Source organism: Pezoporus flaviventris, unplaced genomic scaffold (assembly GCF_033815535.1).
Source record: "Pezoporus flaviventris isolate CSIRO_AGI_PZ_B2104156 unplaced genomic scaffold, CSIRO_AGI_Pfla_v1 ptg000016l, whole genome shotgun sequence".
Taxonomy (NCBI): Eukaryota; Metazoa; Chordata; class Aves; order Psittaciformes; family Psittacidae; genus Pezoporus; species Pezoporus flaviventris.
Genome location: NW_026892564.1, coordinates 66058 through 93695, shown reverse-complemented (window position 1 = coordinate 93695; position 27638 = coordinate 66058). Strand labels below are relative to the sequence as shown.

The window sequence follows — 27638 nt, the reverse complement described above, 5'->3', positions numbered from 1 at the left end:
GGGAAAAGATTGAAGGAAATATAGTTCATTTTACCAAAGCACATATTGCAAAAAATAAATTTAAAACTCTATTTTTGGCCTAGAATGGTTGAATAAATCCCTGATTAGCCTCTTAATGGGGTGAGTCCAATTTAGTGAGAATGATCACCAGAGGGAGTCATTGACTTTCCCATTAAAGTCAAAGGGAATTTTACATACATCAGGAGTGTAGAATTAGGGGGCAGAGCTGAGAAAGACTCCAAACAGATTGGAGTTCAGGGACTAACACAAAACACCATTTTCTGGATTTCATCTGAATCAGTTTTCCCCTTTGGAGTCCCAAAGGATGACTGCTATATTCCACTGTGAAAGTTAGAGAGAAGGCACTGAAGTAATTCATTCAGTGGGTACACACTCCCACAAAAAAAAAAAAATCCCAGCACTTAATTGATTTTAAAGTGGTGCAAATACTAACTGCTCAGTTTTCTCTTTGGGTATGCAACATATCACAGTCCTTCTAGAAAAGCAGTTTTTAAAAGCCCAAAGAAAATCTCCAAGTGCCATATATGAGAGTGTATCATACCTCTTGGGAATATCAGGACTTCCAACATGAAAATAAAAGAGTGAAAAGGAGACAGGAAGAATTCAATGTTAGTGACTAATAGAGGAAGTGAGAATAGGGATTTGTGAACCAAGTGATAAAATGAACTAAGTACATGAAGCAGTCTACTCAGCCATAAGGAAGTGTGTATTTCATGCTCAAACACCTAAATTTCATGACCTTCAAAGAAATCTTTTCATGCTAAGAACTGGGCTTTTCCCTGCTGGACTTTTGTGTTCTTGCCACAAAAGCCTAGCAGACTTCAGTTTGAAAACAAGATCATTCACTAGGCAACTTTCCCCTTAATTTTGTACAATAAAATTATTCAGCAGAAAATTAGGAGATTAAGGAAAGGCATGGAAATAACCCCACCCAACCAAATGCAATTTCACCTCCCCAGAAATATCCTCTGAACAAATGGAATTCAATTTGTTTCTGTGTTCCCAGGTAACAGCGGCACCTTGTTTTGCTTGTTTATTTAATTACTTTTTCTTGTTCATGCAATTAGCTAACAGACTGCAGCCTTTTGTTCATTGTAACACAGTTATTTGCATAGTGTTCTCCATTTTGAGGCTGAATTTTTGATAGAGGCTCTATTTTGGGCTGTGGCAGGCAGAGAACCATTGGGAAGCCTCACAGGGCAGCATGCAGCAACCTGCTCCTTCATGGAGTGAGTCGCTCCAGGAACCGCACTGGCTGCCCATCTGCTTCTCACAGCAAATCAAAGCCTTATTTCCAATATACACTGCAAAGCACAGCTTGGCTTAAGACCTGTCTGTATTTCATCATACGCAGCACCAAAAAACAGCTGAGTTCATCCTTAAGCATTTTCAGCAACAGGCTGTCCAAGCTTAACTTTATTGCCATTTATAACTGTTCAAGACATCATGCTTGCCAGTGTATGTTTGACTTGAAATTAACAGTACTCTTTTTCTGTTGGGGTGAAAAACATTGGAGATGAAGGCTTTCTTTTATGAACAGCTTGATTTAGCATCCAGTTGAGTCTAGTGCTGTTGCGATGCTGAACTAAATTGTTGCATTGTTAAATCTTTTTTTAAACACTCAAGATATATCCCCAGATCACAAAGTTTAGCAGAATGCTGACCCTCTCCACTAATAAATGCAGCAATTACTGTCCTCCAAGTCCTCCAAGTTTCTGGCAGTGAACTGATGTCAGCTTGTTTTTATCTAGGTTGCTCAGAAATTGAGGAATCTGCACCTTCTTACAGAAATGAGAGGCAGAGTCAGTGCTGGTGGGAGTCTGCATACTCTGGTACACTGAAGGCACCTTCATCTCAGCCTCCATCTAAACACCCCCAAAACTCTGCCTCTCAGGAGAAACCACACACCAACTTACACTATTTGAACTATGGAGAACTGGAACAGACAGCTTGGAAAAATTGTTAATCTTTGTAGTTTACAGTTCACCCTTCACATATGACCCACAGCTAGGGCTAGGTTTAGCTGTAAGCAATTGCAGCAAGGCGCAGCCTCTTAATGGCATCGTTTTAATCCTACCTGTGCCATCTGCCTCTCCAGCTTTGACCGGGGAATATCATCAAAATAGTTTTCATTTCTTCTTCTCCTTGCATCACCCTGCATGATAATGTGGGGAACGTCCAGGGAGCCACCAGTAGTGAACGTGCTTTGGCTAAGTGATGGAGACAACTGAGGAGGAGTGTGGTTACCACTGGGTTCCTGGGCAGAGAGGAGAAAAATGCAGTGTAACAGCATACTGGTGACTTCAAACCACACATTTAAAAGTGTATTTATTTGAATGATTCTTACTAAAAAAATTAAGGAGCAATATCTGAAATAGAGGTTACCATGGATGGACTTCTGAGTTTTCCTACCTAATGTGCAGAGCCCATGTGGAAGGAAAAATAATTCACGATTTACATCAACTAGTGGCAAATTTCCTCTCTAAAGCCTCCCTGTGTAATACATTCTCCCTTCTAGGCCTGCTAGATAGATAAAACAGTGAGTTACTTTTTGTCAAGGCCCAAATAAAGCCTTGATTTAGCACTAGCTATTTGTAAGATGAAATACATTCTCACCACTTTTGAGCAGCCACTCTGAGCGGTGAAAGTGATTTGAAAGTGATTTGAACTCTAGCAACATCTCTGGCTGGAAAAAAAGCAATGCATGAATGTTTACAAAATAGAGACACTTCGTTTGCCATTTTTATAGGTCTTGCAGAACACTCATTTAACTTGAAGTACTGGGTATCAGAAACAAGCTAAATAACAATTCCTAGAATGCATGAAAGCTGCAGAGTACAAACATTTTACAAGGCTTTTCTTGTAATCTGTGCTGAACTGTGACCTTCTATCAGGCAGTGTGCAAATACCACAGTGAAATGATACATGAATTCTACGTAATAAACAGCTAAACATGTCCTCCTGATCATACTTGTTACGAGCATCTGCCACCACTCCGCTCACATCCAGCCACAGTATGTATGTTTGGCAACACTTACTCTCGTGCACATCACATCAGTTGTTCAAACACCAATTACAAACATTGGTGCCTGGCTCCACTGTCTTGGAGACTGCAATCAGCAGGAGCAGAGCTATGGTGAACTGGCCAGCCAGTCTACATGCATGCCACCCCAGTGCAGACTGTAAAACACTGTCATTGCAACTGCACAGGGAATCAGTTTTCTCTCATAGAATCACTGAATGATTAAGGCTGGAAAGGACCTTAAGATCATCTAGTTCCAATCCCACTGGGCTCAATTTATCTGACACTAGATTTCTCTGATAGTAAGTTCTTTGGAGGCAGAATGCACCCAGGAGTGTGTTTGCAAAGTGCAGAACTTGTATAAATTACCTACTGCTGTAATACTGTATTTCAACACTGAACAACATGAAAGGACCTGAAGATACTAGAGTACGAAAAGACCTGCTCCAGTGTGGACGGAGGGTATAAAGACCTGCCTTTAAAGAAAGAATTAAAGTGGATATTTCATGCATTATTACCTTGGAGCAAACCTAATTGTGAAAAGCATCAAGGTACTTTACTCCATGCTGTTAAGAAACAAGATCTGGTGTAAGAAACCAGAGAGCTGTGATGTCTTTCAAATGGAAAGGGAAGTTGCAGTTCGCTGCATGTGTTCAAGTGATAGTAACATCTGATGTTAATATTTGAAGTGTAGGAGTCTATGTGACATTATTCCTTACAATCACAGTAATGCATCTGAATTTATCATTTGGTTAACTAAAATCAGGGATATATAGTTGTTTAGCAACTTTCAATTAACTGTTGTGGGTGGGTTTTGCTGTGTTGGGGTTTTTGTTGTGGGGTTTTTTTGTTTTTTTTTGGTGGTTGTTGTTTTGGGGTTTTTTTAATTTCTAAATTCTCTAGCTTTTGTATAATCTGAGACAAGCACTTGACACTTCCCAGGGCAAAAAAAGGAGTGTTTTCCTCTTAGGAATAGTCTTTTTCCCTCCTTCACAAAAATCCACCTACATTTGGCCCAGTTAAAAGCTTCTGAAAAGCTGTCATCTGCACATGCTCAGCAGGTTTGGTGAGGCACAACATCTAAAACCTACCCTCCACAGGCCGGACTAGATGGTGCACATGCTTCTGCCCTGAAAATAACCTGAGTACAGAGGCTCCAAATGAGATCTTTTATAATGACTGTTATCTACTGCTCCAACCAGGTAGGTAACCTCTCTCCGCTCTGAATCATGATTCACCCACTATGAGTAGACTGATAAGAGTCACCAATGCATCAAAGTTACAAATGACCGTGCAATGAATGGACATACAGGTTCCAGCTCTCATCGAGCTTTTCATATTTTATCAAACTGCATGTAAAGAGGAAATTCACTCAGAGATCTATATTGGAAGATTGCTGGCAAGGCAATACAGATAAGAATTACAAAGTCAAGAAATAAAAGAATTACAGTGCCTCTGCATTATGGAACAGTATGTAATTTTATGATTTTATGCTATTTTCTCAAAGTCGTCCTTCACAGCACAGATGGATCCTCAACTGTGCAGCATGTTGTCATATAGTCAGCACTGTGTTATCATTAGTTATTGTGTAGTATTTTATTCTCACCTCGTTTCATGGCCCCAAGCCCCTTCCCTAAACTCTATTCAACCCCTGTTCTGAAGATAGGATGACTAATATCGTCATGTTCGTGATACTCATAGTGCTTTACAAATGTCAATCAATTTATTTTCACCGCACCCTCTGACTTCTGGCATTTCTAATTACCACTTTTGTGTGGGGGACCCAAGACACACAGCCAAAGGTTAAAAAATATAAGTCACTTCGGATGCCCGATTACAATATCTATTGCCTGGTTTTCCAAGTGCTTGTATTCAAAACTTTGCTTCTATTGACCTAATCTGCAGGACTGTGTGCTCAGCACTTGTATAAATCAGACTCTAGACTCCAGTCAAATATGTAGAATGTTGGTAATGTACAGTTAGTGACTGTTTATGAGGCAATTACCTAAATAACTTACTAAGTGTTATCCAGGGGCTTTGTAGCAAAAGCAGGTGTAAATCTGTATTTTCACAGGTACAGCTATTCCTTTAATCATGAGTCTCTCTCCCATTCTTCCCTCATTCCACTTCCTCACTCCATGCCCACTTTCTCATCTCCTTAACAAATCAGCAGACCAGGAATGGATGCCTGTGCAGGTGCTATCATGGCCTCAGTACCGTCCTACTGTTAGTCACCAGATAATCATATCATGTTTCCATCCTGTCGCAAATGCACAGGCACATGCTCTGCAAGATGCCTGACCATATATTTAACTATTAAAACCTGCTTCATTTTCACCTCTCAGTCCTGCTAGTCATGTAAAGCTGGAACTACATAGGTCAGAACTGGAGGGGAGCTTAAGAAATCCTTCCCCAGGCTGCAAGATTGTATAGGTAACCCAAGACCCAGCATTTTCTAACTTTGAGTATATGACTTTGAAGTAAAAATAACTTTTCTTTCGTACACAGTTATTGTGGGAATAACATATTTTGTGGATATTTATAATCTTTGTTGCTTTTCCTCAATATTTGATAATTTTTTCCTCTAAAATATTTTAAAGAGTCAAAAAAGATGAAGTGCTTTAGGTTGATCTTGAGACCTTAAAAGCAGACATTTTAAACAACAAATGATCTTCTTCTACTGCTCTAGTGAAAGTTGTCTCTGCCCGTGGCAGGGGAACTGGACCTAGATGATCTTTAAAATCTCTTTCAATCTGAACCGTTCTATGATTTATTATAAATCAATCTTCTATTTGAAGCATCAGACAGTTTATTTAAACCAATTTTCAAGCTAAAAATTACTGCAAACTACAGATTAAATACTATTGCTTTGTTTTGTGTGAAATGGCAAAGTAGCAGTTGATGGGAAAGAAAACCTTAATCCAAATCCATGTCCTCCTCTTTAGGATTCTCTGTAAAGACTCCAATACCATGAGGTGATGAATGACATTTAGCGCTTGCCCGCATCAGTAGCCCTAGCAGTGGAGCAGCAGAATACTTTTTATCTTTTTGACTACAGATGGAGGAAATTCGTTTTCCTTTTCACTATTAACTGATAATATACAGTGCCAACCAATAATAGCATGAGCTGTGGAAACTTTCCCACCTGCTGAAGAGGAACTAATTCCCCAGTCCAAAGCACTGAAAGTACTGAGCAAAAATGTGCAATTTCCAAATGACTCCTCTTTCCTGGGAGTGTTTTAACACCTGCCATGCATCAGGAATTATTCACATAACACATAAAATACAAGGAAAACATCCACATTAGCGCAAAGTGCCTGAGAGCAGAATGCTACAGTTTTGCGAGACCTTTTTCAAAATGGCATTAGGAATAGGCTGAATTTGGGGCAGGGGATCTAAAACATCTTTATGTGACATCTCAGAATACGCAGGGTGAAAACAATCTGGTCACAGAAATTAGAAGCGTATGTAAAAATAAGCCCTCATTCTGTCTTTCTCTATTTCTCTTTATACCAGGAAATATTACTTGGGAGCACGGACACTCTGACATTTTGAAATTTAGTCCCAAATGAGATTCCAGTCAGAAATGCCAGCCCCATGAAAATAATCAGATCCAATCAAATGCAAAAGGTTTGACCTAAATTATCAAAATAAAAACTGATGATATGAACTCCCTTGGCGAGAACAAAGGTTCATCAGAACACAACTCAGGGTAACAGACAGTAAAGAGACAAAGGCACTGGATAGGAGAAACCCAGTGTTTGTGGTGTAACAAGAGAAGGTTAAATCTGGTGAAGTGCGGAAAAATCACAGGGATATTGCAACAATGTTTCTAAAAGAGGGAATACAAATGAAAATTAAAAACAACATGAAACTCCATACACAGGAACATCTTAATGACATTTGTATCTCAGCAACTTCAAGAAGCTCTCCTTAAAGAAAGCATGAACTGTATGTCTGAAAAGTAAGTGTAAGCGTTTGGAAACATGAAAAGAAAATGGTAACTCTCCTCCTGCAATATTGATCAGGTGGGCTGGGATGCCTGGGGACAAATGTAGATGTGCAGCTTGCACACACCTAGTCCTGAGCTAATTTCTTAAGCAGAAAAGGTAAGTGGGGACTTCTAAGACACTACTTATTTCATCCTAAGGTAGACATCTGAAACAAGTCAGGTGAATCACACTGTACAAATGACAACTTATCTCCGTTGGCTATATGCAGCGACTGAATAGGTCAGCCTAAGGTGTCTACACTGTAAGCTTCAGAGATGAAGTAAGCTGAAGCCCACCCAAAGTAGCTGTTGTTTTCACGTGACTTGTGAAATGCTTGCTGACTTTTTGAGAAATGCAAACAAATTTTCCAGGGGACTCACCCTGAGGGTTATTGACCGAGGTGGTTTCTGAGGAGGATCTTCGTGAAGCCTGTCTCCCAAAGATGCCAGAACGCGCTTCCGGTGGCCAATCAAGCTAATTTTTAAGACCTGAAATAATAACAAAAAATACCTTGTTAAAAAGAACACATTGTAATCATTAAATGAAGACCTATTCAGAGTGAAGCCATTTTCTTCTTAACCTTTTTAACAAGTTAGTCCACTACACAGGCTAAGCAGACAGAGAGCAGGGCAAGGCAGTCAGCTGAGAAAACGAGAGGCAAGATCAGAGGAAAAACCCTGCAGAATGAAGGAAGAAACCAAAGCAGGTATAGATGAGGAAAACTGGAAAAAAAAATAATCAAAAATTAATAAAGAGGAAAGGAAAATGAAACAGGAAGAGAAGGCAGCAGAGATGGAGCAAAAACAAGGGAGAGGGAGAAAGAGACTGGAGAAGGAAATGCAGAGGTGCAGGCAAACACTGAATGATGAGGGTTAAGAGGATTCACAGGATAGATGAGAAAGGGAGTGAGTAATAGCCAGCAAATGCTTAGAGAAGGCAAGAAGGGAGAAAAGGAAACTCACAGTGAATAAATGTTAGCACTTTAAATTCAATTCACCATGCCTTTCACAGGTAATCTCTGAATGACACATACAGTTTGAATTATCATGTAGAATCATCCTTGCATAAGAAACACAGGATGTACAAACTTCGTCCTGGAGGTGTATTACTTTTATCAGATGCAAGGAAAAAAAATCTCTGTTGCACGCAAATGTGACTGTCAGTGGACAGATTCAAATACACTGTGCTTGTCCAGACTCCAAGAATACCAAAAAAAAAGGTGTACTGAATTTACTGCAACCACTCCCCACTTGTATCTCTCTGTGTCCCTGCCACATACAAAACCACAACTGCTCTCAGGAAAAGAGAGAGGGCAGAAGCAGCAAGTTGTAAAATCAAACATTAATGGAAAAAAAAAAAAATCATATTTTGTTGCTATTGTTTCATGGTTACAATGCCCTAATTGTAGAAGCAAACCTCTGCTCTGCAGAATCATGTCCTCATGTAACTCTTCCAGACTGTATATATGGTTTCATACACCAGAGCTGCCTCCATTCCCACTCAGAAGACAGTACTTCCCACTATATTTAGGACCACCATGTGTCAACACCCTTCAGTAGAGAGGAATTTCTCACTCAACCTAGAAAAAGTAATATTCTCCAAAAAGCCCTGAAAATGCTCTTTAAGTGAACAATTATCTCAGTTTAAGCAGTACCACTAAGAGCTACCACTCATGAGAATAAACAGAACCTAAACCCCAACAACTCCTCTATGACATCTCTTAGATCCACTATCTCAGGATACAGCGGAGCAACATGCTGTCATTATTATGGTGGGTGAACTCCTGCCCATCCACAGGCATGTGAATTGGTCCACACTTCCTCTGTTGGATGCTTCTGTATTGTCTGATATTGTTGAACATAAAGAACATCTTGTCTGCCTGCATCTATTAAGTAATGGGCTATGACATGGAAGAGACTGAGGCCTTCCTTGGAGAGGCAGCTTACTGGGCTGTTGCAGACCCAAGCCGCAGAGTCCCACAAGCCTGCTGTGTGCTTCCTTATTAGTCTAAATCTGGAGAAGCACAAGTGAAGCTGAGACAGCACAGCACACACAAAAATGCCAGAGGCATGCAGGAGACAGTTATGTGTTTAGTTTACATTGAATGTTAAACAGAAGGGTGCACAGTTTGTCTCCGTATTTAACTATATGAAACACAGGAATGAGCTACAGCCGCTTTAAGCGTTACTCAGGTAATTCACTTCAATGAACTTGCTTATTTCTCTGTCCTTCCCAATCATCAAGAACATTTATCCAGAGATTTTTAAGTCAAGCTATAGTTCTCACGTTGTTTCAAGCTCCTTGATGCTCTGACTGCCTTATTAGCTGTATCAACCACACAAAGCAATTCTCTTTGACTTAACAGCTGTTGAACAGGAGAGAAAAGGACAGAAGAGGGACTTGGCACATAGGAGGTCAGCAGATGGGTCTAAACGGCTATTTTATTTCAAAAACTGTGCTCAATTTGAAAGCAATACAGATCTTTAAACACCATAAGCACTGCTAAGCTTATTTGACATTTAGTTTTTCCGTTAAAATAGTGGTCACCCTAAATCAGAAGTGGTAGGGATTTAAAGATGCAACCTACAGAAACATATGGTCCTCAGCCAAAAGGCAGCTGTAGCCCAGTCCCATCTGCACCACATATTCTTGTTAACTGAGGACGGCTGTATTCTTCTGGAAATGGACCCCATAGTAATTTTCTTACTTAGAAAACCTGTTTCACAACTTAGAAATATAAAATACTGTTTTCTGAAACACTTCTATATTTTAGTTATCAGAGTTTAACAAACACCCTGAAACTCTGAAAACTTGTTCCGTGATGGATTACCCTTGACAGTATTTATGCAAAATGTCAAATATCACAAATATAGGTCAACAGAGTGCAATGGTAAAGTTGCCTAAAGCAGTATCTTAGAAATATCATAGTGCTGTGTATCAGGTAACTATTACAAGTCTTGCACTTCTTTAGCCCACAGGTTACAGCCCCAGGAATATTTTCTACATACCTGATAACAGTGAACACAACACTGAACTATACCGACAGCCAATACAGTGCACTTGTGCTTCATAGTGAAGCATTTTGTCAAATGGGTTGTAGCCTACTCAATATATGACAGTGAAATGAGCTTTGCAGTGTTGCTGCAGGAATCAGCTACATGTCAAGAAACTATTCAGTGTAGCCTAAGGCCCTCCACAACCTGTGATTCTGTTACTGGGACAAAAAAAAAAAAGGCATTTACATGACATGCCACTTTCCACACCAACAATAGGATACCTGAGACAAAAATAATACAACTCCATCACATATATTCACTTACATTTGGTTCTGTAATAAATTAAAGCAGAATAGGGCAAGTCATTTGTCCAAAGAAATTACACACGTTCACAAACCTAATAATATTTTTACATCCATATTCTCCAGTTATTAGCATACAAAATGAAATTCCACTAGGAAATGTAAGGAATCCACAAATGTAACCAATTTTACACTTGGCATTTAGGTTTCTTAGTTGACAGATATTCTAAAAAACAAACACATGTAGTCCAGTAAGTCCCTGATGACCGTGTATGTGCAGATGCTGGAATTAAAAAGTTATTCCATCTAAAACTAAGCATTATTTCTGCAACATTCTTCTGCCTGATCTTTTCTTGTGATTGAACAATATGATCCAATACCGTATTTTTATAATTTTTTCACTCCCTCCCCTCCTTCCCCCTTTAAAATCAGTATTCTAAAGATTACTGAAATTCAAGTTATAAATTTTCTTTCTTTTGTGATAACCTGAAAAGTTAACTGTATGGGCTAACGGAAGAACTATAACAGTGCAAGTGGTCTGGACTAAACATGTAGCAGCCATCAGACACTGGGAATTAGCCACAAACTAGAGAGTGATCAAAATAGTACTAATGATTCTCTGGTAGCAGCATCAGACAATTCAGAATTTAAGAAGGAAAAAAATAGCAAATACATGCCAACAAGGTGCGATCTTCCTATTTCTCCAAGCAAAGAGCTCAAAAGGCTAGCTAAATTCAATTTTATTAACCATCTTACTGCTGGTCATATAGGAATAAATTCCAGGCTATCTGGAACTGTGCGTGAAGGATATACTGATTAGTCCTACTTTGCTGCCACAATGACACCTCATAGGGCTTTATCCTAAAGCACAGCACTGCCCAGAATACACAGGAAGTGAGCCCACACCAACCACTGCACCTCACCTGATCATCAGAGTTGGTGTCAGTAAAAATTTGAAAAACGATTAAATACACTTGTTATATAAATTCCCAGCATGGACAACTGTTCAAAATGTTTACAAATACTATCCACAGAACTGCTGTCAGTGATTAACAATTAAAAAAAAACTAACCAAGCAAAAAAAGGCAAAAAAAAACCCTATGCCCCACATACTGACCAAGATTACATACTGTAATAATTGGGATATTTTGAAAGATAAATATGCCTGAGTCAGCTGTGATATTGAATGCCCAGTGGCTTACCAGACACAGCCAAATCCAGTCCAAACCATATTAAACATCTGTTGAATTTTTCACATACAGATGCTTTATGCTCTTTCTCATCCTGACTGCAGCTACTGATTCCTTCCAACCCTAAATTATCACAAACCGTTGCCATTTTTATCAGGCCAGGGATTTTCCTACAAAGCCCTGACTTCGCAGCAAAGCACAGGCACAGGAAAACAGAGAGGCGCCAAAGGACCCTGCAGGTCAGAGACTTGCTCCAACTGTGCTAGATGCAAGACTTTCCTGGTTTCCTCAACTGCAGTGGAACCAATTGTTTCTTATGCCTACAAAGAGTCTTGCAAGAGACTTACAATTTCATATCATAATGATATGAAATATGCACCATTATTGCCCTGAATTAATTACCCAACTGGAAACAGATGTCTGTTGTCTTGATGACAGCATTTCACAAAGACAGTTGTTGCACGCAATCTTTTCGATTCTCCTCTCCGTCCCTCTGGGAGTAGGGGCAGGGCAAGAAGGGGGGAAGTGAGTGAACAAGCTGGCTGGCTGGGTTTGGATCACCACAGTGCTTTTTGGCACCCAGTGTGGGGCACGAGGTGTTGAGATAACAACAGATCTGACCAGATTAATAGTCACTCGTCACAATGCTGATTTATTGGCTCTCAGAGTTGTTCCTCTTGATCTCACAGTTTCAGAATGCAGTACATTACTTAGAGCCGGTATTTGCTGTGTTAGTGTTTATCAAGTGTGGGGCCTGGGCTAAGGCTCTTGTCTCACCGTACTTTATGGCAATGACTTGTAATACGGGCGGGCTCCAGCAGCAAGGCGAGACGGACGTGGCCGTCCGGCTGCTCTTCACTGTCCGGGCCCTCGTCCTCGCCTCCGTCTTCGTGAGGCCGCGGGGAGCCGAGGGGGGGGCAGCCCCGAGAGCCGGCGGCTGCTGAAGCGGCCCGGGAGAGCGGCCCCGGGGACCAAGCGGCGGCGGGAGGGGGGCCCGAGGCCGCGAGGGGACGGCTGCCGGTGGAGGAGGTCGGGGCGGTCGAGGAGCGGAAGGAGGCGGCTGCTGAGCAGCGGGAGAAGGCGGCGGAGGAGCCGAGCCCAGCGACGGCCGAGAGCATTCCCCGGAAGCCGCCAGCCAAGCCCCAGGAGGATGCAGGAGACCACGCAGCATTTCCCAGCAAGGCAGAGGAGGAAGAGCTGGACTCAGAAAGAGAGAAGCTGGTGGTGGGAGAGCCGGCAAGCACAGCAGCTACACCAGCCCCAGTGACAAGTACAGCAGCATCGTTTGAGAGTTCTGAAGGTTTTGAATGGCCTTTGGGTATCCTTGGGACCTGCCTGCTGATTGTGATGGGGATCAGCATGTTGGCACACATACAGACTGTGTTTTACCCACCACCATTTTGTCTGATCTCAAAAGTTAAGCGGAGTCTGGTTTGGGTCTTGTCTGGGGTTAGACGACGATATAGGGGACACTGAGATTTTCCCCAAAGCTGGACAGCCATGAGTGGCAGGGTGTGTGGGACAGTATGGGCAAGTATCTAGTCCACTGGGCCCACTGGCCCCACGCTGGGCACCAAAAAGCACTGTGGTGGTTCAAACCCAGCCAGCCAGCTTGTTCACTCACTTCCCTCCCTTCTTGCCCTCCCCCTACTCCCAGAGGGACGGAGAGGAGAATCAAAAAGAATGCAACTCCCACAGGTTGAGATAAGAACAGTTTAGTAACTAAGGTATAACACAAACCACAACTGCCATCACCAATAATAACAATGATAAAAGAAATAACAAGGGAAGAGAATACATCACCTCACCACCAGCTGACCGATAAGTCGCCCCCCCAGCCTGACCAAGCACCGACCGATACCTCCTCCAACCCTGCAGTCCACCAGCTCTTCCAGGTAACTCCCAGTTACCTCCTGGGCATGACGTGCTGTGGTATGGAATACCTCTTTGGTCAGTTTAGGTCAGGTGTCTTGTCTCTGCTTCCTCCCGGCTTCCCCTCCTCCGTGGCAGAGCATGAAGTTCACAAAGTCCTTGGCCAAACCAAAACATCATCGTTATCAGCTCTGTTCCCGAGCTGAAAGTCAAAACACTGCACTGCGCCAGCTACCAAGAAGGAGGAAAATGACTGCTACTGCTGAACCCAGGACACTGTTATACATACAAACTCAAAGATTATTACAATAATGTTTATGTATTCTGAGAGACAAAGCTGAAAACATTACCTATGTGAAAAATACCAAGCACTAAGCAGGTGTGTACATAAAGCGAAAACATTCCTTCTGTTTTCACAGGCAGCAAGTGGAGAAAATACTGGGCACTTTGAAAGGTGGAATATATTTCCAAATTGAGTCCTAGTGGATAGACTTTTTAGACTGTTCCCTCCACTGGTGACATGCATTTCCACGTGCATGTTGAATTAATAACAGACCTAGTCACTGGTTCAGATCAGGTTTGGAAATGTGTGGTCATAGACACCAGGAATATTATTCCTGGCCAACCTTTGTGAGGTCTTCAATGTTAATCATACAGCACTATGAGAGAGCAGTAGCAGTGGCAATATGTTATCCCACAGCATTTTCCAGGATTACATACACATCAGATGAATTTTAATTAAAGTTTCTGGTACTACAAAACATTTCATAATGAGCTAATAATTTATTTATCTGTTTTTAATACACAATTATCAGCAAACTACATTAATCTGTATACAAGTGTAAAGTACAGCTTGTGTAATAATAGGAGATACCAATCTCCATAGAAAATTTTAACAGCTCTAACACTGATCCTTTTTCTGATCTTGATTAAATTTCATCACGGATTTAATTCTAAGGAAAAGGGAAAAAATAAACAACGTTCAAGGCCTTTTAAAGAGTGGGACATTTGTCTACTAAATAAATAGCGCTTTTTTTTTCCTAAAGCCTTCTAATACCATACTATAATGAATGATTTCATATCAGAAGAAGCAAACAGCCATTCATTGCTTGGAGTGAAAATGCAGATTAATGTAGCTCACAGTTATAACCAATGCAGTCATAAAAAGGTAAACTCTGTCATATGAGAATAAGATCAGTTAATTATACAGATATTAATATATTAGGATTCAGAATTATTTCTATATCATGTAATTATATAGTCTGATAAAAAAGGCAGTAAAAATAATGAAAAACCTAGGGAGGCATTAAATATCTCCTTCTAATACTAGAATTTAACGGAGGTCCTTCTATGTGTTGTTTTTTTAAACTGTCAACATCTTTTAGATACATAATGACTGCCGAAAAAATACAGAAAGAAAAGCCAAATACGGGACAGGAGAACCTGGACCAAGGATCAGAACAAATGTTATTAAGAGATGTTAGTCTGAACACATTCAGTTTACTAGTGTATTTGCCAGTTACTAGCTGTATGCACAAAGACCTGATTTTTATTGCACTAAAGTATTTTCAGTTTAGTAAAATTATTTTTCTGTATCGTAAAACATTCACATTGAAAGCATGGGCTCCACCCTTGAATCTCTAGTTCAAGCCAATTCTACACCCAGAAGCTACCTACGGCTTGCATTCAGGCTGTGCTATGGAATGACTGGCACAAGACACCACATACAGCAATCCAAAATACCCTTATCCCCTAAAGTATTAAACATTCCAGAGTTACAAATTTGATCATGTATTACTATTCTACTGCTAGTATTAATATTTATCCTCTGTTTTAAGGGAAGAACTGTAAAAGTATCATAAAGATAAAAATGTGGAAAGTGTTTGCAGCCTTTGCTACAAAAGCTATCACTGGCAATGTAAATACTTTACTAGTATAAACTGATAGCATGATCTAAGGACACAACTCATCCCAATTCACTGACAAAGTACAGGTTAATTGTCCCATAAGTCTTGTGAAAACTGCATGGAAATGCTTCCTTAGAAGAAGATCTGCAGAAGAAAACACCAGGATTTGGTCCAACAGGAGGGATGCTGGGCTGCACAGCAGGAGCAGCTGCAGCAGAGCAACCTCCCAGGGATCTTGCTCCAGGGATCCCATCCACCTTAAAAAGAGACCTGGGAGGAGGACAGGGAGAAGTTCTCTGTAGGGCCTGTGTAAGGAAGGTCCTCATCTGCTTCCTTACTTGACCACAGAAAAGCTAATACTGACATAAGTAAATGGTCAGAAAGTACAGTGAAGGATGGGGGAAAGAGAAAGGGGTGGAAATCTCATTTTAGCAGCTGCTTGTGCTTACAGCGCTGCAAACCAAACAGGAAATGCATCCACCAGTGAAACTGCAGCTCCTTTTACAATGGATGCCCAAAAGAAGAGGGCATAAAAAAAATAAATCTATAAAGAACCCGAACACCAACATTTAAAGAGAAACTACGGTCTTTGGGCCTATGGATTTTAGTAGTCAGCAGTTACTAGTTTTCTAGTTTGTCTGTCAGGTGTCTACCATTTTCTCCCCAAGGACTGGAGCAAATCTGGCAGAGACAGGGTAGCCATTTAATGAAAGATGTTTTTCTTCTCACAACTGTTTCTGTCTTACCAGTAATCAGTGTGGATTCACCCTACTTGCCCTGGTTTCAGTTGGGATAGAGTTAATTTTCTTCTAGTAATTTTCTTGTAGTAATTTTCTTCTACAAGCTTCTAGTAGCTTGTACAGTGCTGTGTTTTGGCTTTAGTCTGAGAATAATGTTGAGAGCACAGGGACGTTTTAGTTGTTGCTAAATTGAGATTACCCTAAGTCAAGGACTTTTCAGTTTCTCATACTCTGCCAGTGAGGTGCTGCCAAAGAAGCTGGGAGGAAGCAAAGCCAAGACAGCTGACCCAAACTAGCCAAAGGTATATTCCATACCATAGAACATCCTGTCCAGTATATCAGATGGCGAGATGTTGGCTGGATGCCACCGATCACTCCTCAGGACAGGCTGGGCGAGTCAGTAGGGGGTGAGCACTGTTTTGTGCATCATTTGTGTTTCTTGGGTTTTATTCCTCTCCTTCTTTTCTCTATTATTATTATTACATTTCACTTTATTTCAGTTATTGAAAATGTTCTTATCTTAACCTATGGGTTTTACCTTTTTCCAACTCTCCTCCCCATCCCACTGGGGGAGGGAACGGAGGGAGTGAGCAACTACCTGTGTGGTACTTAGCTGCCAGCTGGGGCTAAACCATGACACTACTGCAGAGGGGCTACTTAGCCTCAGCCATGCCTTTTTCTTTGACAGCATTTGGCACACTGCATGAAGTAAAATACATTTTGTGATGTGCTAGTATAGGTGCCGTTGACTCTATTCTGGGTACCATGTGTTATGTGCAGTCCACGGATGTCACCTCTATCAAGATTATAATTTCATTACTACAGGAAATAAACACCTACATATATGATGTGTTGTAAAGATGTACCACTCTACCTGCTCTGCAGCAACAGCCAGCTGACCAATTCCATTACTTTTCTGTCAGCAAGGACACTCCACAAAAGAATAAACTTTGAATGACTGAGAATCTCAGTATAGCACATGGCATCATATACAACCTTAGCATAAAAATAATAAATAAAATTTCTCTATCAATTTATTTTCTCAGTTGTCTTATAGTATCCTGGCTTGCAATCTTTGCTCATTAAACAATTACTCAATTAAACTCATTAAAACAATTACTACAGGTTCTGGAAAAAAATCACAGCTTGAAATAAATGCCACCAGTCCCTCTCCTCAGGTTTCAGCCCCTCTTCCCCCATCATCAATCTCATCCTTTAACAACAACTGGAAGAAGCTACCATGTGTATAAAAGATACCAATTAATCTCAACTGCAGCTATAGTAATCTACTGTTTCTTTCAGCTAGTCTTATCGATTAGCATAACTAAAATAAATTAAGGGCAATTTTGTCTAACCAACATTTGGTTCAGACTGCAAGGATGTTTGTCAGATTCTGAACCCCAAATCTTGTCCACTTTCCAGCTACTTGGTATGGCTTAAAAAACCCTATTAGTTCCTCCTTATATCCTTGCTTCATTCATACCCTTTATGCTATCACAACAGTAGCAATGCTATTACCTTAAAGCAATGGTGACCATGGCAGAGCAGAATCATACATCATAGGCAGTGCTGCATCATGCTGTACTTTGACTCTTAATCTGTGAGGAGGAAGCACTGTGGGTGGGAGAGAACAGGCTCTATAAGCACAGCGGGATGGCTGGATTAACTCTGCCAGGGGCAGCAAGGGGACAGCAAAAGCATTTCTCAAAATATCTTTTTCTTTCATGCCTTGAGGTAAGAGCAGGAAGGAACACCATCAAAAAGCGGGGTTACAAAAAGATACAAATAAAGTGGCAAAAATACTCGTCTGTCAATAGCTCAAGCAGGCTCTTCCCTTGTGGCTCTGAGCAACACAACAAATTCCAATGTAAAAGATTACTGTCTGCATGATTTGAGAGAAATTGAAACTGCAAGGCCGCTCAGATCATACACATCTTCTTATGCAGATTCCTTCATTAAACATTCAACATTAGTATGGCTTAAGGAAGAAACATTTTTGTACATAACCAAATTAGAACAAAGCGAGTGGGCAAGCTGTACTGAAGAGCTCTCCAAACAGGCAGCTGATTTAGTACTACAGCTGAAAAAAAGACAAACTGAACTTCATGTTAACAGTGAAAAACAGCAAAGCTTTGGTCATCTCAAACTTGTTGCCCTTAAAGCTGCATTATAAATTAAAAAGAACAGAGATGACCGTATCTTTTTGAATTCCACGGTTTGGGCAGATACATTGTTAATGAAGAACTCTGGCAAAACCCACCAATGAATGGGTTATCATGGGAAAGTCTTTCTTGCTATAAATTCTATTTGAATTTTCTCAGTGAGAAGGGCTGCACAGGGCTCCTTGTACAGTGTAGTGTAGTGTGTTTTCTTCACCTCTACTCTTTCTCTCCTTTTCTTCAGCTTTATCAAAAGTTCCTGAAAAAGGGAAGCTCTCTGCAAAGGGAGTATCGAAAAGAAGATAAACCGGATCTCCACACTCTGGCTTTGCTTTTCTTATTTTTTTATCTTAGGCCCATCCAACCCATGCAATAAAGTTGAAAGAAAGAAAGGCAGTGCCAAGGAGTTCATTACCCACTTTTCCCATCAGTAGTAGTAACACCGGCAGTCCTTGTTTTTCAGAGTGCTGTATGAGGGGGCTAGTCACAAAGACGACGTAGCAGAACCACAAATGCAGCTAACTGCAGGGTAGCAGCCCCACATTGCAAGAAGTCAGAGCTCCCAAATCTTGTCTATTATGATTCCCAAACCACTCAATGTTTCAAGAATCTCCCCAATGTCTAGTCATGACTTTTATAATTCTAAATATTGTTATTTAGCAAATATCTTTAATCAAATTATTTTGATTGGGGTTTTTTTTGTTAATATTCAACCTGAATTTTCTCTTCTCTAGCATTTCTGTCCTCACAGAGTTATGAAAATAATTCACCATTATCTCCTTTCTAACATCTGCTTACATGTTGGCAGAAACTTACGTTTGCCCTCAGTCTTGTTCCCCCTAGAAGAAACATGCCTGTTACACTAGCCATTATTTATAACATATAAGATGAGCAGAAACAATTCCTCCTTCTCCTAATCTAAAAACTAATATAAACATGTAAACTTTTGCTTAATAAAAAACACAAACAAAAAAATAAAACCAAAGAACAGTTTTCTTTTCTTTTGCAAGTTATTGACCTTAATATACATGCAATTTTGCAAAATTCTTCTACCAAGAATAACTCTTGCTCTTAAATTCATTTTACCTGATCATAAAGAATCCAACATATAAACCCATTATCCCAGTTGAAACACAAAGGAAACCACTCCCTGGGACAGAAATCTGCAAGCTTTTATAAATACTCCTCTTGTTAGTATGCACAACATTCATATATTATTGCCCTTTTTTTGTGCTATGCTGTTGATTGATGTTCAGTCTAATACGCAGTAGCTCTACTACTCCTGCTCAGATTATTCCCCCAGTACTGCTGTCCAGTAGGATAGTCAGAATTTGTTATATTCTCTCATGTGATCTGTACTTCCAAAATAAATCTTTAACATTTCTTCAGTTAAATCTTATATAACTGATACTGCCCATTTATGTGTTGCAAAGATCATAATCTCTTTAATCCTATTTTACAATACAAATGTTACCATGAAGTTAAATAATCACCCTTCAGATCAAAACTAATGCAATGAAAAACCACATCTGTTTTGGAGAACAAGTTCGTAGACCTTTAATTTTACTAGAGCTTCAAATGTTAAACCAGAAAGATATTAGTTTACATGTATATTTATATCTATACCTATTAATATATAGTATTAGGTATAATACTATAATGTATAGCCAGCAGTATTATTCTGAAGCTAAGTAAGTTTCTACATTGTCCTGTCACACACATGCACTACAGTACAGATCACATTAACTCACTGTAACATAAGAAATCTTGTCGTGAACATTTTACAACCAATAACCACATGAACTATGATTAATAATGAATCAGAAGAGTAGATTTACATGAATGGCAAGAGGAAAAAACCCTCTTATTATGGATGATTAGATGATAATGTAACATACTACATATTTGCTATGTTCTCATGTGTAACTACTTGAGTTATCTTCATATAACTTAGACTTCAAATGTATTTCTGTACTAACAAATTAAATAACATTTTGGGGTTTTCAAATGAATAAGTAAGCCTAAATCTGGTCACTGTTAAGTAAGTATAGTTTTAGAAACTACTATTCAAGTACATATGGGGTTTTTTAGTTCTTCCTGTATTTGTGATCCAGATCTGAATGCAGAAAAGTGTAAGGCTTTTCTCATTTTAAGAGCTCTGACATTTAAGCTTTCTTGTTTCTGCTCTAATACGAACCTTTGAATCATAACACATTTTCTTTTCATGATTTGTGTTCATATTTTTTTATCAGATTTCTCAGAGATACTTAACAGCGTAAGTAAACAAAATTTATGCACAGAATTGAAAATAAATTACTGTGTTACTTTAGTAGTAGAAATGAAGAATACTTATGGAAAAGGTTAAAATATGCTTTTGAAATGTTATGTTTCTGTATCACATACAATGGGTTTACTCAGCTTCAGGCAATTTCTTAATCTTCAAGAAATCATTCTGCGTTTCACCCTGATTTGGTCCAAGATAGGTACAGCTGATCTTTTCTGAATTAACATCTATCACAAGGAATTTATGAAGTGCTGATGTTCCCACTGAGTCCCCTGGGACTTGAATGCCCTCCCTGGCAGTGAGCCCAGAGGACAGAACTAGCATGAGAGCAGTGCATCCCCGTTTTCCCATCAAAGAGCAGCAAGGATGGGCTGGGGAAAATTAACTAGATTCTTCACTCTTGAAGATTTAGAATTATATGTAAAGTTAACAAAACATTTTAAAAGAAAACACTAAAGATACTGGCACTTCAGAGCTGCCCAGGAGATAAGATTATGTATTTCAGTTCTGAAAAGAGAGGGAGCAGAGCATGGTACACCCACTAGCATGCTGAAATTATGAAATGGGTTCTCAGAAAACAGCTCTCTGCTGGCAAAGCCCTCTGACGATTGACACAGAAGCATCAGTTCAAAACTGGCCTGCTGGGAGGCCACGAGATAAAGGAGCCTGAAGCACAGCAGGATGCTTTAATACACTTATTTCCCTGCCACCATCAGGGTGCGCCATTCCCCACTTGGGGCTGCTTTGCAGCCATCCTGCAGTCCAACTGCAAGCCAGTGCAGCTCAGGGTCATGCTTCGTTGCTAGGACGGACACAGGCAGCAACAAACGCCTTCAGAGACAGCTCCAACTATATAGTATGACAATCTACATTTGTGTTACAGATCAGTGTAAACTAAGACCTCAGACAGGCCAGGGATTCCTCTGTAGTCAGGGAGTAAAGGGGAAAGCAAATAAATGACAAAACACTAAGTGTAAATCATGAATCAAAAGACAGTGAGAAGCACCACAAGACACAATTAAGTCCTAACTGTACAAGGAATTGTATCTGTTGAGAACTTGAAATGCAAATGTTAAATTTTATTAATCAACTTCTTAATTGCAGATACAACCAACACACATTGGAAAAATAAGGTAAAATGGGAATTTGGAACCCATGAGAGAGAAAAATGAGAAGAAATTTGAAAAGGATGAATAAGACAAGCGAAAAACGAGAACAAGGAAGATAAGAAAAGGGTCATTACAGTAATAAAATGAGAAATAGGAAGGATTTACATTTTACAATAAAATTAAAAGGTAACTATTTGAAAAATATCAGTAGGCGACATCCACAAGGCATCTGTGGTAAACCAGAGTAGATTACGTTATTCGTCTCTTCTGGTTATTCGGATAACTTTCCTATTTTCTTCTTTACAAACTCAATTTCCTTCTCTCTCATTTGTCAACCCTCTCCCTTCCTCTAACATCTTGTTCTCAGTTCAACAGACCCCAAATTCCTTTCCCCATTGTAGCTTTGCTCCAGGTCTCCCGCATTTCTTTATTGCCCCCCACTCAGCTCAGCAATTCAATCTGCATTTGCAGCCATAATCCAACCTTGTCCAGCAGACTGCTACAGAGGTGACAGGACGAAACAACATGCTAAAACTGCTGAACAAGTAAGGTAAAAAGCCCATGGAAAAGCTGAAAGGAAGCTGTTGGATTAATAATAAAATCAGATTTGATTGCATTTCATGGTATCTGCTTTCCTCCATAAGCAGTGAAATAACTGTGTAACAAACATTTTTTTAAAGTATGTTCAATGTCTATTATACATGTCATTTATGCTATAACCACCCAAGCTTGCAGAAGAAGACCGCCTCATTCTTCAGCAATCTCTGTCCTTATTTTGCATCTCTAGGATATCGTTGAAATGAAGAGAACAAACACCCACATACATTTCTATTCTTTCGTAGTCTGTACAGTGAGTCTTTTGCACAAGTGGTGCTGCTAGGAGCACTGCAACCAGCTTGCTTCATCAGCTGTGACCTAGCACAACTTAGTATACTACCAGGCATAGTATGATGGTTTAATTCTATATTGAGATAAAACATATTGAGAATTTTTTTTATGTTTTATCATGAAAATGTTTTACCAATAGGAAGCATTTTTCAGAATGGCTATTCAATAATATTTTGAAGAAAGAAGGGATTTCGTGAACATGGGTGCCTGCTATGGATTTCTTAAAAAATGTGCATCTAATTTTTAGCTATTTAAAATCTCATGACATCTCTTCATTGGATACATTTTCTTACTGTCTAAATTGAAAATGATTGCAGTGTCATGAAGTGAGAAATACTTAGAAAATATCAAAATTTACTTCTTTATGTTACCATTGTATTATTTTGCTAATAATTTTTGTATGCCCCCAGGAACTGGCATATATGTTAAAATCACCTAGGGTCAGTTTTAACAATTTGCAAGCTTCAGTGGTTTAGAATTTCATATTTTTAAGAAAACATGGCATGTGTTTGTATCAGCAAGTTTCACCCGTCATTATCCATCTCCCTCCTACACCTTTCTAGTATAAAAACCCCCTTCTGCTTGCTGACAGAATACTAATTTGGCTTCATTTAAATGCTAGAGCAGTATAGTCCAGCTCTCTCATTTAAAATACGTGTAAAGCTGTGAAACAATTGACAAGCACAATGAAGTTGTCTACCATAAGATCTGCATGGAATTACTCAATAGACACTAAAAATCCAAAAGCCTACACTAGCTTTTTTTTTTTTTTTCCCCACGTGTACCTCTCAAAATCAGGATAATATTTACCTAGCAGCTCACCACTTCATACCACCTGTTAAGATTAAAGGCCATGTGATGTATACCTAGAATATATTATATAGGCTTCTACTAGTGCAAGGGCAGTCACTCATTGTTGTAACTTCAACAACAATTTTACTCTGTGCTTGGAATAATAAAATGTACGTTAATAAATCCTGCATCGAATATAAACTGAAGGCAAGAGGAACTTCCGCATATGAATAGTACAGTAATGCTGTATTTAGAGTGCTCTATGGACAAGACCTAGTCTGGTATCCCTCAGTGACACCTTCCAGTGACCTGTGTTGACAAATCTTCCAGCCCAACCTCCTTGTAAATGTGTAGTTTTAAGGCATAAAATGGAGAGTATAATGAAACTTGAATTAGTGTGATTCATTGAGCTGATTCCAAGTATTTGGTGTGCAAGTACATGGAAGCATGAATATGGGGTTTAAATAAGAGTCACTAGTAAAAAAAAAAAAATAAATTGTTTCAGAAGGTAAATATAACTTTTATTGTGCAGATTGCAATAAGACAGTAACTGTCATTTGACACATCTACATTTCTAGATATAAACATCTCATTTACAGTTCACTATTTTAAAGAAATGAGAACATGGAGGACCTGATCCTAGTTCTAAACCTGCTTTGTGTAACAAGACTCATACAGGTCTGAATTAAGGAGCTGACCCACATACTGAAAAATAGGATCTAAAATTAAATGGGAAAATGTATATCATTATTTTAACTTAGCTCAAAGTTGCACAGCTAAATCTCTGTGCAGCAAACTGAAAAGTTACCTATACACTGCAGGTTATTATGCACTCAGTGAATACAGAACATTCAAAGCACTTTTGCTATGTTAGGGGTATTGAATTTTTCATGCAATTTAAAGTTAGATAAACAGTTAGGAAAATAATTCAATAGATCACACATTTCATTTACTTAAATATTAACAACAAAATCCTCCAAGCAGAATAAAAATGCTTTTTTGTTTGTTTGCTTGTTTGTCCTTGCCTGTTGACCTATGTACTTGTCCAGGGCAGCAGAACCCATTTCTCAGCTTGCCACAAGTACCAGAGTGCAAGACATCTGGGGCTGCACGACTTGCATTCCCTGCTGAAATTGCTCACGTTTAGTTCTTAGCTAACACTTTATCTTTTGTCTAGATTTACACTTATGTTCTTGGGACAAAGTGCCTTGTTGCCAAAGGAACATTTGATTTGCTTTAATTTCTCAATGTACACTGAATATCAGCTGTTTAATAACTTAAGCAAGCATATATACATCAGGACTTAGAGAGTATCTAAAATATTTTCCACATGTTTAAAAATTACCTGCGTGCAATGATCTAATGCCAGTGAAAGTGTGTTTCAAACACCACTTACTGGTTGCAAGGATGAGAACCTGGTTTTCTTGATCTCAGTGGCAAAATACCACTGACTGCAATGAAGCCAGGGTCTCACTTGGACATGATGTATTCCAATAAAATAGGGATTATTGCATTGCAGAACTGAAAAGGATGTGTACAGTTAAAATGAAATGCTAGAATGAGAGCTGTGTAAAAATAGTGTTTTCTTATTCAGCAAACCTACTCTACAAATATATTCAGTCTCATAGCTGCTTATACTCATGGCTAGAAAAAAAAACTAGGATTACTTTTCATTTCCATTTCAGAGATGGCATATTTATGCTGAGAGTAAGTAGATACTGTTTATATTGTCTCTCACTCTTGTAATTTCATGAGTCTCACCAAACTCTAACTTCCTCCCAAAACCACAAACTTTCGAATCTCAGCTTTTGTTAGGAAGGCAAATGCACACGTCCCATGACTGCATAGAAAGCTCTGAATTACCATAGTGGGAAGGTCAGGGGGGACACCCCCCATCTTATTTTTCCTATGATATCCGAAGCTCTGAGGTTGACTAGCTCATCATCTATGTAACTGCTAATTAAACAACAACTGAACTTGCAAATTCTATACACGGGAACAGCCTCCACAGGCTGCAGCAGCCCTACTGTAAATTCTGCTTGCAGAATCCTATTACAACATAAAAGCAAGAAAGACAGCCTTTCAGACACTAAATTTGACTTGCAGGCAACATGCATACTGCGGTTACTTTAACCTTTTATTTCCAAACTTGATGATTTTTACCTTGTAGTCCCTAAGACAAAACAAAACACGGCACTTTGCTACCCTTCAATAAATCCTTGACTTTTTACAGTGCTGGGATATGAAATGTTCTAACTTGCACTTAGGTAAAAGCAATGAATAATCTTTCAATTACACAATTATGACACAACCCAAGTGTAATCAAACTACTAAACCGCAAAACCACATGCAAAGATGAATGAGAGAAGTTGTATGGCAGTATTTCTCCCTGGCTGTGCTCCGTAAAGGGCCTTGTCACTGTTGTTAGTGCTAATCCTCTCCTCCCAACCCATTGATACAGCACTTAAAACTGAGGCAGATCTGAGACAAGCTGGGGACAACCTGCAGATTTGGCATGTCTCTCCTTTCTCTTGACCTTACAGGAACCTCTCCCAGACTGTTGATGTCAGTGATAAGAAACAGCCACAGACCACCTCATCCCAGTCACAATGTTAGTGATATACTAGTAAGATGCAGATGATAGCAACTTTTCCTAATAGCTGCTCTTGATCCTGTAATGTCAGCTCTCAGCCTTTCCAGCCTGCTTTGTTAACACCTGTGTTTTACTACAGCAGAAGCCTACACAGTGCTAAGGCAGCCCCTGGTCTTAAGAAGAATGCCCATGGTGAAATGAAGGGAACAACAAATTTGGTAATATTTGTCCTTGCATCTCAGGCGTCCAGGACTTCCATCATTCTATGTCAAAGTACCAGAGAAGACACAGAACCTCACAATAAAATGAAGAGCTGAACATCAAATTAGTTTGGAAGTGGAGAGAACAGGGAACAAAGTACATGTGCTCAGACATGGCCTCCTGCTTCACCTAGATAAATGAGAATAGAGTTGAGCAATGTGATTTAAGAATAAAATTATATGCCACAGTATGCTTTACTTCACAGCATGCTAAAAAATGATTAAAGAAACAAGAAGAAGAGTAAAAGACTTGCTCTTTTACCTTCACTTTCAAATACAGCAATACAGGACAACCATTCTGATATGCTGCTGTATGCATCGCTTCTATGGCTATTATCCAGCTTCTTAGAAAAATGAAATCCAAACCTACACATTTTATCTTAGAGCAACAGCACAGGTTTTGTAGGGTGAGAGCTTATGAATGGTAAAACAGGAATTTAGCACAGTGAAAACACAGTCCAAGCTCAGGGGTCTATTCTCTTCTCATTTCTTTATATACTTCCAGTATTCAGGAAAATTATGTAGAAGCATTAAGAGTAGAATAGACTCCTGTGAAATGAGCTCACAATCGAAAATGAAAGAGGAAGAGAGCACTGAATAACTGAATCCCCTGAGCCAGAAGAATGCTACACTGGAGTGTCAAAGGAAGATATACAACATGTGCTACTGTGCACCCACTTCGGTGGACCTGTGTAATTTATGTACCTGTCAGCAACACCATACATACCCACAGGCTCTTCCCAACCTCCCTCCCGCCCATCAGCATGCTTCCAGAGAGAACTGCCAAGGAGACTGACACAATGAAAATGCACTGGCTGCATTTCAACCTTCTACATACCCTGGAGACAGAAGGATTACTTATTATTAGCAATTATGAAATTTAATCCACTATACTACATTGCATATGATCAAGCTTTATTGTTCTCTAGTGAGTCTTACCATAGTATAAACATCAGATTATGAACCTATTTTTTAATGCATTGATTTTAATTTTTATAGAGTCAACTTTCCCTGTTGCAATGCGGTCACTTCACTCTGTACTGCTGATAAAATGTGGCTCTTGAGCCACTGAACAATGTAAGTGTGTGTTTCTATGAATGCAGAGGAGAAAAAAAAAACACCAAAAACCTAACTTCGTTTCTCTTTCCTATTTTCTTTTAACAAATTAACACCTGATCCACATAAGTGGATTAACTGATAAACTTAAGTCTGCAGATAAAACTCGGCATACTAATATGAATGAAAACCCCATCTTCTAAATACTAATGCCATGCTTTACTCACAAAATTATCCTGGCTTTACTTGCTGTATACACACAGTCAGAATGGGTGAAATAAGAGCCATAAAAATCATCCACCCTATGTGCAGTCTGGCCAAGCACTCTAAGAAGTGGTCCACAGTCTTCACTCTCTGCCTAAAATCAGATGTTCAACATTGTTTTCTTCTGCTACTCTTTGCTCTCATAAACTAATGATGATATTAATGAAAATCACAGCACTCTTCCTCACAGA

At 39.4% G+C, this 27638-nt stretch overlaps 1 protein-coding gene across 10 annotated transcripts in view; it reads right to left on the bottom strand.

The window, feature by feature from the left end:
• The window catches only part of LOC133269865 (ankyrin repeat and sterile alpha motif domain-containing protein 1B-like), a 90050-nt gene that overhangs the window by 44072 nt on the left and 18340 nt on the right, over positions 1-27638 (bottom strand). For all 10 annotated transcript variants that reach the window (XM_061454536.1, XM_061454534.1, XM_061454537.1 and 7 more), the window contains exons 2-3: positions 7416-7523; positions 2099-2278 (exon numbers count right to left, since the gene is read on the bottom strand). In XM_061454536.1, the coding sequence (XP_061310520.1) occupies positions 2099-2182 (84 nt within the window). In that variant the 5' untranslated portion in view covers positions 2183-2278; positions 7416-7523. The remainder of the gene's footprint in view (positions 1-2098; positions 2279-7415; positions 7524-27638) is intronic.